Source organism: Parus major, chromosome 2, assembly GCF_001522545.3.
Source record: "Parus major isolate Abel chromosome 2, Parus_major1.1, whole genome shotgun sequence".
Taxonomy (NCBI): Eukaryota; Metazoa; Chordata; class Aves; order Passeriformes; family Paridae; genus Parus; species Parus major.
The window spans coordinates 89,571,018-89,587,629 of NC_031769.1; the positions used below are offsets into that span (position 1 = coordinate 89,571,018).

The window sequence follows — 16,612 nt, forward strand, 5'->3', positions numbered from 1 at the left end:
ATTGATAATGAAGTTTTATCATACTGAATAATAGCATAATCATATGAAAACAACCACATGTTCCTTCACAGTTAAATCTGCAAAACAGATCTGAGCTCTAAAGCAGAACTTTAAATGGCCTTTAAAATTCATGTCAAAAATAGCCTGGAAATTAACATGACTTTTTTCAAGATCCTGGAATATTTACACTTAAAGGACAACATCATGGACTCCAGGAAATTCTGACATACACCATAAGATTATTCACCTAAATAAACTAATGCTTGGAAATAAGCAACAATAATGAGAACAACTACAAAAATTACTCTTTTTCCTTCTCTTTTGCAAACAGTCAATGCAAGTTGCAGTATCTTTGTTTAGTTGGCATACGTTTATTCTAACTCCGTGTTGTTTCCTACTAACATCAGTTTTGAGTTAAGGATACAGCATGCCAGAGGACATGTAAGCCTGAAGTGCACACTCCTCCACAACTCTTCAAATCTCTGCTATGATCTTTTTAATTTTCAATGTCAGTAGCCTGTTAACATTTATGGCAATGAAGGAGTCTACCCTCTGCTCAGACTTATAAGCAAGATCATAATGGAAACTGAGTTCCAAACTAATGAACGCAGTACCTTCCACTTAATCATGCAATCTATTTCTAGGCACTGAAATGCTTCAATGCAAACCATTGAATGCACTGCCTTGCCACCTGACAAAAAGGTGAATACATGCTATGCTCCACAAAAACAGAACACATTGTCAACAAGGAATTCAGAAACACACACAACTCCCCAACAAACCCAGTTACATATTAGATCCAAAACACTTAGCAACTGCTTTCTCTGTTTATACATTACAGGAATTAATGAGTTTTTATCAAGAATGAATATATTTACCTTTAGGCCTCCTTTGTCATCTGGCAACATTGGGACATTTAAGGATTGCCTGCTTCTGGAACAAGGCAGAGATGATCTGTTGTTCAGTTTATTCTTGTCTTTATCTACTTGCATGCATGCTGATGCCAGTAACCTTACAAGCTCTGTGTCTGAAAGGAAGCAAATTAAGATAATGTTTGGCCTGTTTTGCTTTCCCAAACTACAGCCACTGACACTTTCCCTGTTAATCCCATAAGTAGCAATGGATCTACCTCTCAAACACAAAGCAAATGAACCCCCAAAACTTCCTTCTTTCTTGACCTCTTTTCCCATGCTTTCTCCCCACAACAAGGGCTCTTATTATTTCTCTAAAGGTATTTATCAATAAAAATAAGCATGCTACTCAGCTGGAATCAGACATGTGTGACCAAGTGAACTGCCTCCTCTCACATTTTGTACAAGTTAAGAACAGTACTGAGATGCTCCCTTTCCTCACCTGACACAGAATAGATTCAAGGAAAATGAAGACTCTTTCCTCAAGTGTAAGTTGCAGAAAAAAAGTTCGAAAGTAAATCCCAAAGAGAAAGAAGATGCTCAGCCTGGACAATACAGGAACTGAAAAGAAATGTTAAGAAAAAAGATGGACAAAAAAGAAGTAAGAAAAAAAATAAGAGGACAAAAAAAGAACAAGCATGACAGGAGACAGGAAAGCAAAAAAAAAATAAAATTCTGTAAATCTGCATTTTGTACAGGAGTCAGGTAGGATTTTCAGAAAGGCAGAGAGAACTGAACAAAAGAGAAAGAAGTAGCACGACAAACTATTCTGTCACAGAAATTAGTTCTAAAATAATGCTCTGTATTTACTGTCTAAAAGGTTCTGCTATTAGTGATCTACTTTTGACATGGAAAAGAATCTGCCAGTAACCAAGATCACCATAACATGTAAATTCAGAGACTTCATTAGCAGTAATGGTTTTAGCTTCAGATAAATCAAGTCAGTTACCAAGGAAGGTTAACAATAACAAATTATACATGTAAAACAAACTGCAACAAAAAATACTAGTTTCATTCAAGCCTCCCCAAAGCATGCTGCCTTGTCCGACAGCACACCCAAACAAACCTGAACCCTGACGGTGTGATTTATTCTCAGCCTTTGCAGAACTAGAGGGAGGTTCAGCCAGGAGTTGCCTAGTTCTGTTCCTACTGTGCTCTCCTTGTCTTGTCCCTTTGGTGTTTTTTGGCAAGGGGCAATTTCTAGCTCCTGCTCATAGCTCTGTGCTGATGACACTACAGAATACCAGTGCGTCCACAATCAAATGCCACTCAGCTGGCTCTGGTGACACAAACAGCACAGTTTCCAAGCATCTTAGGAACCAAAGGCAAGAGGAATGCACAAATGTTAACCCATCTCATGATGTATCACCCATGAGTGTATCAGATGATACACTCATCTAACCAATTAACTCAAACCCCACTACTTTCAGAGTGTCCTTTCTCAGTCCAGTCCAGCCTGGACATGAGAGGATACTAGCAACTGCAATGTATTTTCTAGATTGAAAGGAATGTTTATTTGCTTATGTCGTACATTTCTCCAGAGCATTTTGAAATAGCATACCTGGATCATTCAGCAGCATTATCAGGTCAAAAGCTGTGTATCCATTCCTTGCACGAAGGTTAACATCAGCTCCCTGATTTAACAAGTACTTTACAACGTTTTTGTTTCTTTAAGGGAAGAAAAAAAGACATTGATCATGTTAAAGAACAAGTAAATTAAGAAAGAAGCCCCCAATACTCCATTTTCAACCTTATATAACATTGTTCCTCAATCAGAGATCAGTGTTACATGTTCTACAGCTAACTTAGTGTAAAATTTGTTCACGAGCTCTTCAAAAGCTCCCACAAATCCTTTGTCAGTCACTGTTTACCCACGATGAATTACATTAATTGACATGCAGACAGTTAGCCTTAAAGGCCTAATCTGAATAATCAGTTTCTTAAGCTGATCCTTTGGAAATGACTGCAATATATTGCTGAACACCTTTCCCATGAAAGCCAATGAATACCTAGGGCAGAAAAGCAGATGGAACAACAAAGGACATTTCAGTAGTAATCATATGCTATCACTAATACTTCAGTGCAACGTCATTTTCACAACTTGCACATTAAGAAATTGCATCCAGAAAAACCAAATTGACTGAAGGTAACTTTTAAACTCCAAGCAGTACTTCACCTAATTACAGCTATAAATTATATAATTGAACAGGCACATTATCACTTCCCTGAGGTGTTTAAAATGCAAAACCAATCAACATTAAATGCCAACTAATACAAACACCTCCAACAAAAGCTCCTCAAAGCTAGCTGCAAAAAAGACACTCACCATCCTGTTTCAGTTAGCCCCTCTCCCCTCTGATACACCTGAATAAATAAGCAGGACTCCTTGTGAGTTAAAAACAATACTTAATTCAGCCCATGAAATAACAGAACAGACAACAAAGCTAGGGAAAATATATTTAATACAAAACTCTTGAGCAGTGACTGATCTTGTACAAAATCAAACTCTGACATGCATCAGCAACACAGAGAAAAACATTCTCAAGCACAAACAGGTAACTTCAACTTCTAATAATGAAGCTGAAAAATGGATCTCAACATCTCTACTCCAGAGCATCATTTCTTATACAGATGACTTTTCCACTCCTGAACTCACTCCACACAATATCAGCCTGAAATGGAGAATTGTTACTCCTTTAACAAAAATTCTGCTTATCCTCACCACAACTCCTCTGCGCATTTCCTATTAGTTTTCTCCTCTTCTTTAAAACTATCATCCCTCCATCCTGCTTTCCAGTGCTGCACCTTGAGAGCCTGGAGAGACACAATTTTTTAGTGCCTCTGGCTCAGAGAGACCTTGCCTGCTCCCTCTTTCAAGCCCAAGACCCTTCATATTATTTGTGGTCCTGAGGAAGGGTTAGCTGAGGCTCTGTGGAGGCCAAAGATTTCCAGATGTTATGAAAATTTGCAACTCTCCATGCTAAGAAAAAGGCTCAGATACAAAGCACAGAATTACAAGGATAAGTACTTATTTATGCACTTGAGGTATTCTACCCACACTAGGGCACTCTGAATGTGGCTTTACACACAGGGCTCCTGTACACTGCTAGTGTACTACCACCACTTGTACTATGATTGCTCATCAGAGTAAAACTTAGCACAGCAACTGTATTTCTGCAGCATTCATGCTGCTCTTCTACTGATCCAGATGTTCCTGGATGCAGTCTGTCTGTCACTATTTACCTATGACACCAGACAGCACTGAGATGGTTTCATAGATGGCTGCGATGCTGGGACTATCTTGGGTGACTAGGGGTATCTTCATGGATAGCTGTAAGTTCCCAAAAAGTCACACCCTTACTTCCAGGGCTGGGACGTCCTTCTGGTCTTTTCACTAAGATAGTGTCCTTTAGATAGCTTTACTTAAGCATGAACAATACCAAAGACTCCTAAAATTCCACTACCTCAAATGTTAAGCATATTAACAAAATTACTAACAAAGCTTCCTAACTATGAAGACTGACTGATATACTAGTGAAAGGAATCTTCATAACCCAGTCCTCCAGTAAACTGAACAGCCAGTATCTGAAAACATGCAGGACTCAGCTTTGTGTGCGCTTCAACAAGAGAAGTACCTGAGTACCAGCAAGAGGATATACCAGCAGTCCTGCCCATCACTTTGTGCTGGCTGCTTCTGTTCCAGCTGCATGTTGGGTGACTGCTGCTAAGTGAAACAGCTGCACCAGAAAAACTGATGTTAGTGGATTTCTGTGGAATGTCTGTCACTACTGTCAATAAAGGTCCCAAGAACTGCTTCAGAAAAGTTTCACAAGGCAAACAACTTGACCTCCTATTTTTCCCCTCTTTGTTGCACTTGCATAGTCCAAGGAGATTTGCTGACCAGAAATAAAATCTGGCGCAGAATACCTGCATTTATACAATTAATGTACTACCACTGAAGAGAACCTTCACCTTGCTGAGGGTCTCTTCTACAACAACAAAGAAAAGTTCACCTTCCTAAACTGAATATCCTGTATTCAGTGAGTGTCAAGTATGTGATAGATATCATATATGAAGTACCAGCCAGGGCAATTTCTGAGGTCTGACTCCTAACCATCTACTTAGATTTAGGAAGAAGCTTTACAGAAAATAACAATTCTTTTGGTTCCATTTCCAAAAACTCCATGAAAACTAAAAGCTGTAGGAGAACACAGGAATAGTTTTAAGACTGGTAAATGTTGCACATGGAAGGCTGATTGCCTTGAAGTTTCATAGCTTCATGTAGGCTTACAACTCTGGCAGGAGGGGTGATAGTATCTTTCACAATACTGAAAAACATCAAAGGATGGAAGCCGAAATGTGCGCAAGACTCCTGGGGACAGCCTGGAGCACTATGTTCCCTGTACTTACTGAGCTTGCTTCAGGTTCCCAAATGTTCTATTCATTCTAAAGTCCAAACATCACAGAATCACAGAAAAACCTGACTTAGAAGAGACCCATGAGGATCGCTGAACCCAGCTTCTGGCCCAAGAGTCACACCATGTCTCTGAGCACTTTGTTCCAACACTCCTTGAACTCTGTCAGGCGTGGTGCTGTGACCATTCTTGTGCCCAGCCACTCTGTGAGGGAAGAACCTTTTCCTAATATTCAACCTAAACCTTGCCTTGATACTTCAGGCTACTCCCTCAGGTCCTGATCACCACAGAGATCAGTGTCTGCCTCTCCTCTTCCTCTCCTGAGGAAGTTGCAGACTGCAGCAAGTTCTCCTCTCAGACTTCTCCAGGCTGAACAGACCAAGTGACCTCAGCCACTCCTCACACAGCTTCCCCTCAGGGCCCACCACAATCTGTGCTGCCCTCCTTTGGACATTCTCTAATAGTTTAATGTCTTTCTTATACTGTGGTTATCAAAACATGACTCAGATCTGCTCCAAAAAGCTGAAGGCAGTGCAAGAGTCATGAAAAACTGAGTTCATGAGTCTCCTAATTTCTTGTAAGACCTCTCTGCTTCTAGAGTCAGTATCAAAAAGGGTTTTTTCTATTTGGAGGTAAGAAAAATTAAACTTCTTTACTGCTAGACACAAAGAGAGCACGTATCTTACCCATGGTACGTGGCCTGCATTAGTGCTGTCCAGCCATGAACATTATCCTGTTTATCAATATCAGCCTTTTTCTCAACAAGGAGCTGAACAAGGGGCAGCTGCCCAGTTACAGCTGCAATCATTAAAGGAGATGCACCGTCAACATTGGTAATATTAACCTGACTCAGATCTTCATCAATGATCTCTTTAACCAGCTGAAAGTTTCCTGTAAAACAGTGATAAAACATAATCTAAATGTTAGTTAATTAGTACATCTTTCCAGCCTACGTAAAATTGCATAAGGCACTGTATTTTCCTCATTTTCTCTCTATCTGTACACTTAAGGTGAAATCCCATTACAAGAATTATTTTTTAAATTAATGACTAAGAAAGGCTGTATGAACTGCAGTGTATCCTGCATGTGAAGACACAACTAAAGAATATTTCTATTAAATTACTGTAAGATGATGTCATGTAAGGAAAATTGATGGTACTGAGGCACCATGATTTTTCCTTCAAAGATCCCTGTTCCATTTCCACAGGCTGCAACCACAGAACTAAGGATTTTAGAATCTAAGTAGGTGGATGCAAAGGCACTCTAAAAAGTGTTGGAGGCCATCCACTGCCTTAAACAGGTAGAATAATGCCCTGTCTCGCACTAACCCTTAAGTTCCTCTTACAGAGATAGTTCACTGCTTCTAAAAACCTCTGCTGATAGAATTCCGCAAGATCCCATGGAGTTTATTCCAGCTTTCTTATACTCTCAATGATCTTTTTTTCTGCCTCCTGTATTTGAGCTACGCCTCCAATACAAAACTTCCCTACTCCTTGCTCAAGAGCAAAGTTGTTTGTCATCATTAGTCATCTTTGCAGCTCTTTAAAAGTTAATCTAATTTTCAGGTTTCCACATAAAGGAGCTTCTAGTCACTTGAGTTCCTGTCTAGATTAGGAAAAGCAGTATGAAATACATTACAGAACGTATTTGAACAAGGTTGTGCGTTTTTTCCTAAATCTTGAAGTAGGACCACTTTTAAGATATGTATGAGGTATTCAGGATTACCTTAAACAGAGAGCTTAAGCTTACCTACATCCTGCATTTTTTTGATGTCCTATGGCAGGCAAAAGCAGAGAAGAAGATAAAGAAACAAAACAACTGCGTGACTGTGTGCACCACCACAGGAACAGGGGCAAGAACAAGTAAATCATCAACTGCCATGCAAATGGAAAAATCTTCACCTTTATAAAGACCTTCAGAAGGTAAACTACTTCATGGCATAGGCTGCTTTCAACTCAATCACAGGCATGAACATTTTCCTTGGAAAGTCAGTCAGAATCCCAGACAAACCCCGCAGCCACTTGAATGCACTCACTGAAACTCACAGCCACCAATGCCACTCAGCTAATTTCTTGGAACAGGAACGATAGAAAAGCACAGAACTATTATTTGTATGTTCCAATTTGGTAAAAGACAGCAGGTGACTTTTTTAACACAGACCCAGAGCACAGACTTTGTTAAACAGAAACCCTGGAACCTACAGAGATGCCAGAATTTACTTTGAACCCTGGACACTCCTTAACCTAATGCATTGCTTTTTTAACAGTGCTGCCATCCATAGTCAAGTAAAAAGATGAAACCCACTGTGCTGAGCAGTATTTATTTGGCCCCTCCTATAATATTTCTTCTGACCCAGCACTAACATCTGTAAATCTCAAAAATCACAGGGGTAGAAGAAGGGCACATGATCACTCTAAAAATCTAACAGACTTGAGGCTTTCCCACAAAGATGTTTTGGTAGCTCACATGTAAAAAGTGGGAACACAAAAATCATGTTTCCCATGCTATCAAACAAACATGTTTGATAGACAGAACTAGACAGGGTGGAAGAATCAGGCAGTACTTACCCAGTTTCAAAGCATTAAAGATATCAGGTTGACTCTTTTCTGAATCTGAAAGAATATAAATGTTCCTATTAGCAATCAGAAAAAAAAAAAAAAGGCAAAAATTTCTAGTAGAATTTTTAAAGGAAAAACTATTAAAAATTTAAAGCACTATAAAACATATGTTTAGGCATGCATTTAATAAGAACAAAAAAATTATTGACAACTTCTTTATTACCTTTGACAAGAATGACTCACCTGTAAGGTCCTCTGTGCAGAGCTAAAGCTAGAAACTATAATAAGACACCAGCACAGGCTTTTCAATTTTGAAATGCTTTTGTTTCCTGCTTAGAAGTCCAAAATATCCACTAAAGAACTACAATATGGGTCTGCAATCTGGTAAAATCCCTTGTACAATAGCAAACACTCAAATAATATGGGATTATTTTGAAAGGTGACTCAAAAGGAGTTTTACAAGCTGCTCCAGTTTTATTTCCTCTTGAGTATTTCCAGGTTAATTTGGAAAGGTCACAAAAATAATAGTGTCAATTTACTTGTGAAATTATATTCTTCAGTTCCCACATAACCATTCCCATAATAAGAACTGTAATTACTACAAATTGAAATATTTTGAGTGAAGAATCATTCTTTTTACATGGCTTACCAGTGCTTCAAAATTTCTGGCACTATATAAGATGAGGGAAAAATAGTGATATATTTTTCACCTTCCACTCATGCCAGAAAATACCATCATCTGTCTTACAAATTATTACAGACAAATTATTACTGCAGAATCAATGGGGTAACAAAATTTTATGGAAAACAAGGAGACACTGAGAGATTTCATGAGCCCAATTCTGGCATTTTTATGAAATACAGAGATGGTTTATGTTCACAGTTTGATTCCAGAGGAAGTCACCTTAATATGCTGAACAAAAACAATTGCTGAAAAGCCAAAAATACTCCCAAGAAATTCTTATTTTAAGGAAATTCTTATTTAAGGAAATAAAGTGATAGGTCCTACATTTTCTCCTGATTCAGAAAGTGGTCTTATAGAAGGAACTGTGTGTATGAGCTCACCCCTGTAAAACAGATTTCAAAAGACTAGTTTAGGAAGGGACCAGTCTCCATGCTTGCCATGTGAAAGCCCTGGAAAAGAGGCAGTTTCAGGGAGCAGACCATGAGAAGATGCCAGAAGGAAAGACTCCCATCTGGGTAAGCCTATGTAAGGAACAAGGACAGGAACACTCAAGCCATTCCAGGTAGTTCTGAATTTGCTACCAAGAACAGCAGTGGGAAGAGAGCTGCTTTCTCCTAGGAGGCAATTCGCCCTACCTACACCGATGGATCAGATAAAAAGTTCCTTTTTTCCTGTCTTCCATATGACAGAAATTATCTTTCTTCTTCACAGGGTATTCAAGATTCCAGCGCCAGGAGGAGACTGAAGTATGGTCAAAAACTAATGCAGGAATTTGTGTGGAAGAATAATGTTTTTACTCCCCTCCCTGCCCAAATGAGTTACTACCCTCCTGCTGATAGAAATTCCCCCCCAGCACAATTGATAAACATTAATCTTTAAAGCAAGCTCAGTCCCCTCACTTAAACAGGGTCCTTCAATTCTTCAAGTCATATGACCACAGAACACTTTCAAGATTCATGAGGCCGTCTCTGCCTGCACATACATCCTGTACATGCAGACACGTGGACACTAGTGAATCCCATGGATCTCTGTGTACTCTATCCAACTGATGTCTGCTTTTCAAGAGACTGGACATGAGCAAACATCTACAATGAATCAGTTCTGCCTGGCAGCATGGCTGCATGAAAGCTCCAATAACCTATAAGTCAATATCTGAGTTAACATCTTCTCTACAGCAGAAACAGATGTCTAATTTTTTGCCTTACTTCTTCAAGTACAAGGGAAGTTTGACCTGCGAGAGTGACACCAAATGTAGACAACAGTTTTGGCCATGTCCACATGGCAGTGGAAAGTGATCCTTCTAGAGCTAGCCACATACTTACGTCTCATAGCAAGCAGTCCAAAATTGGAAAATCCAGCTCTTTCAAACCCTTTTGTTAAGCACTTCCCTGTGCTGGTTTGCATAAATATCTTGAAAATATTTATTGCATAAATATCTAGAAAAGTGTCCCCAAAACAGCCACATACAGACAAGAATTTTATCCTAACGTGGAAAAAAATCTGCTGAAGTTGGGCACTCGTACCTCTGCTGAAGAAGGTGTGCCTACCCCAACACTTTCAAAAATCCAGCTGCAAATTACAAAGAATGTCATGCCCATACAAAATAAGCTCCTCAATTTCTAAATACACAATCAGAAGTGCAAGAAAGTGAGAAAAAAAATAACATTCCATACCTGCCTGCGGCCTGATGGTTGTGAGAGATTCCAAATAGTCCTTCATGTCTTTGTGTTTGAAACCAACAGAGATTTCAAAAGGTGTTTTATGTAGTACATTCAAGTGATCAGGATTGGCACCTTTCTCTATGAGCTGCTGTGCCAAGCACACCTTTCCACTAAGAGCTGCCAGCATTAAAGGACTCCAACCCATTGTCTTTAAAGAGTAGTTACAATCAGCTCCCCAGTCTAGCAGCAGATGTACTACTGCCTCATGCCCATGCTGAGCAGCTGCCATCAGTGGAGTGATATCAGGAAGGTCGTCTCTGCTGCTGTTAAGTACATTTGTGCTAAAATGGTCATAATTGTCCACAAAAGCTCCGGATTCCAGCAAGAATTTCACCATGCTGATGTGACCGCCTCTGGAAGCCATTGTGAGGACACTGGCTCCTAACTTGTTCTGCGCATTGAGATCAGCACCATTCTCCAGCAAGATGTGGGCCACATTTAGATGTCCAAACCTTGGGAGAAAGAGATACAGAAGAGAATTAACACCTTGAATTACAAAAAACAACCTACTCTGAACCTAGAAAACTTAGTTACCAAATTTGCCTATTGACTAATATGTACACTTTGAGGAATCATACACACATCTCTGAATATGACAATTGGCACCTTTCTGGAGGAAAGCAATCATCAGCTGAGGACTGTAAACTAAACCATTCCACATGTACCAGTGACCATGCTCATAAAAGCAGGCACCTATTGAAGAGGATGGTCTGCTCAAAGCAACAAAGTGCCAGCCTCATTTCCTGCTGCAGGGCACCAACTCATAACTTCCATGACCCACAGCATCACTGTCACCCTTTTATTTCCACAGCTGTACCACATTAACAGATCAAAGCCAGCTTGTTTCCAGAGATCTTTATTAAGTACCCTCATTACTATTGAACAACTGGAATAAAAACTGCAAAGAGTCAGTGCTAACTAAGGAAAAAAAGACCATTTTATCAACTGGAGAGTCAGTCTCCTATATTTGTATTATCCCTTGTTTTCCAATTGTTAACTACCAATGAAATCCCACAATGGAAGAAGTCTCAGTGAACACAGACATGCCCATGAAGCTCAGAGAAGAACACGGTGAATGACCATCACTGTTGTAAAGTTAGCTGAACTTCCCTCAATACCAAGGGGACCAGAGGTGACCTTTAAGAGAAATGGCTTACAAGCAGAGTGGGACAACTGGCCATGTGAATGGCCTTCCCTAAAACAATCAGTGGAAAGTATTCTGCTCCTCAGTCAGAAAGACCACATGGTCACATACACAGCACAACACCAAGCACCAAAACTGAGCAACCAGAAAATTAATTTTAAGAAAGGCGCTTGAGTTGGCTTCCAGCCGCATATTCCTCCCTGCTAATGGGGGATACCCAGTGCATAAGCTGATACAAGCATGCAGCCAGAACAACCACAAACTCCCGCAGCTAGAATGCAAAGAGTAAATTTATTTGTTATCTCAGGAACCTGGGGATCTCCAAAGCAACACACAGACAGAGATAGAGAAGTTGAGAAGCACTCACCATTACCAGCTCATGCTAAAGGACCACTGGCCTGCAGTTCACACAAGGCTCCTCAAGAATTACTCCTGTCTACAAGATGACTTGTGCAACTTACAATCCTCCTCAACAGTTTTGTGTTTTTTAACCCATTCCTTCCAACACCCAGCATTATGGTGATGAGACTACAGGGACTGGTAATGGGTGTGCCATGTGATTCAACTGTCTGTTGCAGCTGCTATGTCAGGTTTGCACTATGATTTCAAGAGACAAGACTAAGTTAAAACCTTGTAATATCAAGTATCTTCCAATAAGGAAACCTGGCACCAAACCCTCCTTATGTGGAATATCTACAAGAACTTGATCAGAGTACTGAACTCTGACACCAGTTTTACCAGCAAACCAGTTTTGATATCACTTGAATGTCAGAGGCTCTGCTAGTTTGTCAGTAAGCAAAAGACAATCTTGTAAGCCATACACCAAATCAGTCAATTATCAGTGAGAAAATGGCAACCCCATATTTTAATATCTTATTAAATATATTTTATTAAATATGTTTTATTAAAATATATTTTATTAAATGTAATACCTTGACAGGATGTGTGGGTCATGCTCTTGTTGCAGGTATCATGCACTACTAATGCTCCTGCACACTGCACTTAGCACAACCCAACTTTGACCCTGAAGGCAGCCTTTGTACACAACAGCAAAGCAAACGTTAGTTGGGGAAACCCCAAAAAATGTTACTAACCACTTAAAGCAACCACGAGCCCCAAAGTCCTTAGCTTCCTTCCAGAAAGTACACAGTTACAGGAGGAAGCCTCTGGAGCCTGTGTACTCCCGAGGTCTATCCTGGTACCCTTCACTGCATCACCTCAATAGAGCTTGCAACCCCTTCATGCAGTTAACTTTGTATATATATGCTACCTCCTGTTCAATTGCAATACAGCTAATCACAGCCAGAAAATTAACAGTTACATAAGTCTAAAGCCTTCCTTTGTACAAACACTGTGTTTCTTTTCTGGTTATCCATTAAAAAGAAAAGAGAAACATGTTCTTCTGCTTTACACTTTTCAACTATATATACAGTATTTTTCAAATGTCAGCCAGTAATTTCTTGAAAGCAGTGAGAGGGGTTATACTCATCTGACTTTATTGTTTTTAGGGAATGAGCATATGGTTTTCATTAAAGGGAAAAAAAAATCTAAAACTTTTTCTGTAACTTTTTTCTTTTTTTTCAACTTGCATAGAGTAACCAAATTGCTGAACCTTGTCTTCCTTGTTCTTACCGGGAAACCAGCTGTGTGACTCATTCTTTGGGAACTTTCTCTGGCCATTAATTGAAAAGAGAAATGTTGACTTTGAAATGGATTCTTTTCTTCCAAGTATTTTAATGTTATGAAATGAAAAAAAAAAAACAAAAAAAACCAAAAAAACAAAAGCGAAAATAAAAACAAAAAAATAATCAAAAAACCAAAACCAAACCACCACCACCACCACCAGAACAACAAAAACCATTTATTCTCTTGGTTAAGCATTCAGTTATTATAGGGCAGCAATGCCCTCCAACCCTGCAAAACACACCTGTGAGCGCAAGGTGTCCTTGTAGGAATAAAGACAAGCACCAACACCAGCATTAGCAACACAGGAACCTACCACAGCACTGGTTACGCAAAAGACAGCATCACCGATGCAGAAAACAACGGTGTGTCATTAAAAACCCTCAGCAATGATTTTCCCTATCCTCCAGCAAGACACCTAGGCAAACGTGGGCAAGTCAAGTGAAACTGCTTGTTTCTGTTCACTTCAGTATGTTTTTTGTCAGATGTAGTTTTCAATAAGACACACACATACAAAGAAAAAACAAAAAAAAAACAAAAAAAAAAAACAAAAAAACCTAAAACCAAAAAAACACATGGAAAATTAAGTAAGGCTACGTGCATATACCTATTGTCACAGAGCAGTATTTCGTGTTCACGTTATCTCCAATTTTGCGCTGGCTTAACCAAGAAACAGCACGCACTGCTTCAATCACCGCGTCATTAACATGTAAAGTTTCTAACGCCCCAGGATAACACTTAAACAATTCTACACTGGACAGCCCTTCCTCACCCACGCCGATCCCCCGGGACAACTCGGGGCTCCACCGGCGACGACCGACCGCGGCCCTCAACATGGCGCCCGCCCTCTCTCTCTCCCCCACGCTGACTCGCCCGGAGCTCCCCGGCGCTCCCGGGCGCCCTCCCTCGGCCCAGGGACCGCAGTTCGGTGGGAGAGGGAGCCGAGCGCCCGCGGCAGCCCGGGGGCGGGGAAGGCAGAGCCTCGGCGGCCCTCCCTCCCTTCCCCGCCCCGGGGCTGCCGCCGACTAGGCCGATGCTCCGCGGCGAAGCGGGACGGCGGTCGGAGACCCCCGCGTCGGCCCTGATCCCTCCCTCCCTCTCCCCCGTTACCTGGCCGCTTGCATGAGGGGGCTCCATCCGTAGTGGTTCCTGCTCTGCACCGAGGCGCCCTTCCGCAGCAGGAACCGCACCAGCTGCTCGTGGCCCCCCGCCGCCGCGAACTGCAGCCCCGTGTTGCCGGCCTCGTCCGTGCAGTCCACGGGCACGGCGGGGGTCGGCGGGGACGACGCTTCTCCGCGGGGCTCCGCCGCCGCCTCCTCAGGGCCGCACGAGGAGGAGGAGGGGGCCGCAGGATCGGCGGGGCCGCCGTCGTCGGGCAGCCCCAGGAGGCGTCGGGCGGTCTCGCAGTCGCCCTGCTCGCAGGCTCGGAGGAAGAGCTGGACCTGGGGGGACACCCCGCACTCCCCCATGGGCAGCGCTGCCGGGCCCCGAGCGGCTCGGCCGCCCGCGACCGCCGCCGCCGCCGCCGGGAAGGCAGCAGGGAGGAGGGGACTCGGTTGGCAGGAGGAGGCCGGCCCAGGGCGGCCGCAGCGCCGCGGCCGCTCTCGCACGGCGAGAAGGGGGAGCCGGGCTGGGCCGCGCTCCTCGGAGCCGGCGAGGATTATCCCAGCCTGGGCCGGGGGTCTCGGAGCCTCTCCTGCCCAGCTGGCAGCTCCAGCGGCGCCGCCCCGCTTCGCCCAGCCAGCGCCTGTGTCCTCACGGCTCCTGTCCCCTTGGCCAGCGATTTCTGCCCTCCGGGATGCGGCCGTTTTCCCCGCCGTTACTGAGCGCCACACAATTAAATGTGTCCGCGTTACGTGTCTTTCTGCCTGGGTCATGGCAGCAGGCCTTCGCTATGGGGCTTATTTCTTCTCACCTGACACAACAATCCCTTTTTCTTGCTTCACAACGCGACTTCCTACAGCCTGGCGCTGTCCCTCTGTCAGCCCCACTCCGTTTACGTGATACTTAAGCCTTTACTTGCACCATCCTACTTTGTGTCTCCTTTAGCTCCAAAGTGGTCTCTCCCTTCAGTGAGATACAGGATTCGAAGTTCAGTCTTTTCTGCTTCAAACACCCATTTCCCATCTCCTGAGAGTGCTGGTTAGTGTTTCAGTTTAAAATCTTTCTACATAAAGTGTGAATTTCTTGTGTGTCTTCAGTTTCAACCCCCCAGGAAATCCTGAAATCTTTTCTAGGTTAAACTGGTTTACAACATCTAAAGCAAGGCAAAAAATAAAAGAAAAATCTTGAACTTCGTCACTCAGGGATATCATTTTGTGTCCCTGTAAATTCAGACAGGTAATTTTCTATAAAAATCAGTGACTTCCATGGCAGGACAGGGCACTTGTTACAGGAGGAGGATTGGGGAAGAGAAGACTAGGAAAACTTAAAAGTTTGAGAATAATGAAACTACCAAATGCCACTAAAATGTAGCAAACCCCTGGTTTTAGGCAGTGGCATCCTTATCTTCCAAGTTATACAGCTTTTGGGCTCTAACACACAGGCAAATCCAGATTGCCAGACCATCATGGCAAAGGGCCAAACAAGTTACACTTGGAGAAAGTCTACAGCAAACAACAGTCTTGGCTGCAGTTATGGACACTTTTCCTTTGGGAAAGTACCATTCATAGAAAAAAAAATAAAATTTGCATATTTATCATTACAGAAATAATAGAACAGTTTCAGGGATACTTCTTTCATTACAGATAGCATGTGTTAGTGTAGTATATTTAATTACGTGTCGCCTACATTTATGTTAAATAATTTCTTTAAGCATAAAGAAGCTTACAGTGGCCATCATCAGAGTGAAGATGCATGGCTAGGGAGAATTCTGGTCCAGCCAAAACAGCCTACAGCCATCCTTACATTACAACAGTATGAGGATCTTACTATTCATTGTCAATAAACCCTGGATGGTGCAATTCACCTTTTGTAAGATTTCAGAGCCTGGAATAAGGGAATGGCAAGAGTGATTAATGCAATGCATTATTCATGATTGAAGGAAAATGGGTCATACTTACCATATCAAAGTGCATGCTCAGATATAGTCAAATTAGTGACAGGATCACTCCAGTTTATCTTTGAGATAAGCTACTGAACATGTTGATCCTACAAATTTATATTATGTAGCTGATGATTATGCTATCAATTTCTACTAATGGTTTGAAATTCCAGACAAAGATATCATGAATGTTATTAGGAACCTATCAGCAAAAGATGCAACACTTATTTTAATAAGTTTATAAGATGTAGGAAATATTTGATGGGGTTTTAAAAATGAAAGGAAAAATTATTTGTCCTGAGTTCTGCTGCTGTCGTCTGATGGTCATTACCATCTTCAGTTGGCATCCTAGGCATTTATACAGGTATGATAACTCATACCTGACAATCAAGGAAAAGAAAAATAATCAAATTTATTTTGATGCTATGGAATATTCTCCTGGATGATGCAGT

General features: G+C 41.7%; 1 protein-coding gene across 3 annotated transcripts in view; it reads right to left on the reverse strand.

Annotated features, from left to right (window-relative positions):
• Positions 1 to 14,641, reverse strand: part of ANKS6 (ankyrin repeat and sterile alpha motif domain containing 6) — a 41,565-nt gene extending 26,924 nt beyond the window's left edge. Inside the window, exons 1-6 of one of the 3 annotated variants that reach the window (XR_001519612.3) lie at positions 14,228 to 14,641; positions 10,243 to 10,742; positions 7,894 to 7,938; positions 6,013 to 6,217; positions 2,473 to 2,579; positions 879 to 1,027 (exon numbers count right to left, since the gene is read on the reverse strand). Coding sequence is in view for 2 of the 3 variants with exons in the window: in XM_015618829.3 (XP_015474315.1) it covers positions 879 to 1,027; positions 2,473 to 2,579; positions 6,013 to 6,217; positions 7,894 to 7,938; positions 10,243 to 10,742; positions 14,228 to 14,586 (1,365 nt within the window). In the remaining variant the exon portion in view is untranslated. Of the gene's footprint in view, positions 1 to 878; positions 1,028 to 2,472; positions 2,580 to 6,012; positions 6,218 to 7,893; positions 7,939 to 10,242; positions 10,743 to 13,724; positions 13,868 to 14,227 lie in introns of those variants that run through there. The other 2 variants (XM_015618829.3, XM_015618832.3) reach the window with 2 other exon arrangements.
• Positions 14,642 to 16,612: the final 1,971 nt, after the last annotated feature.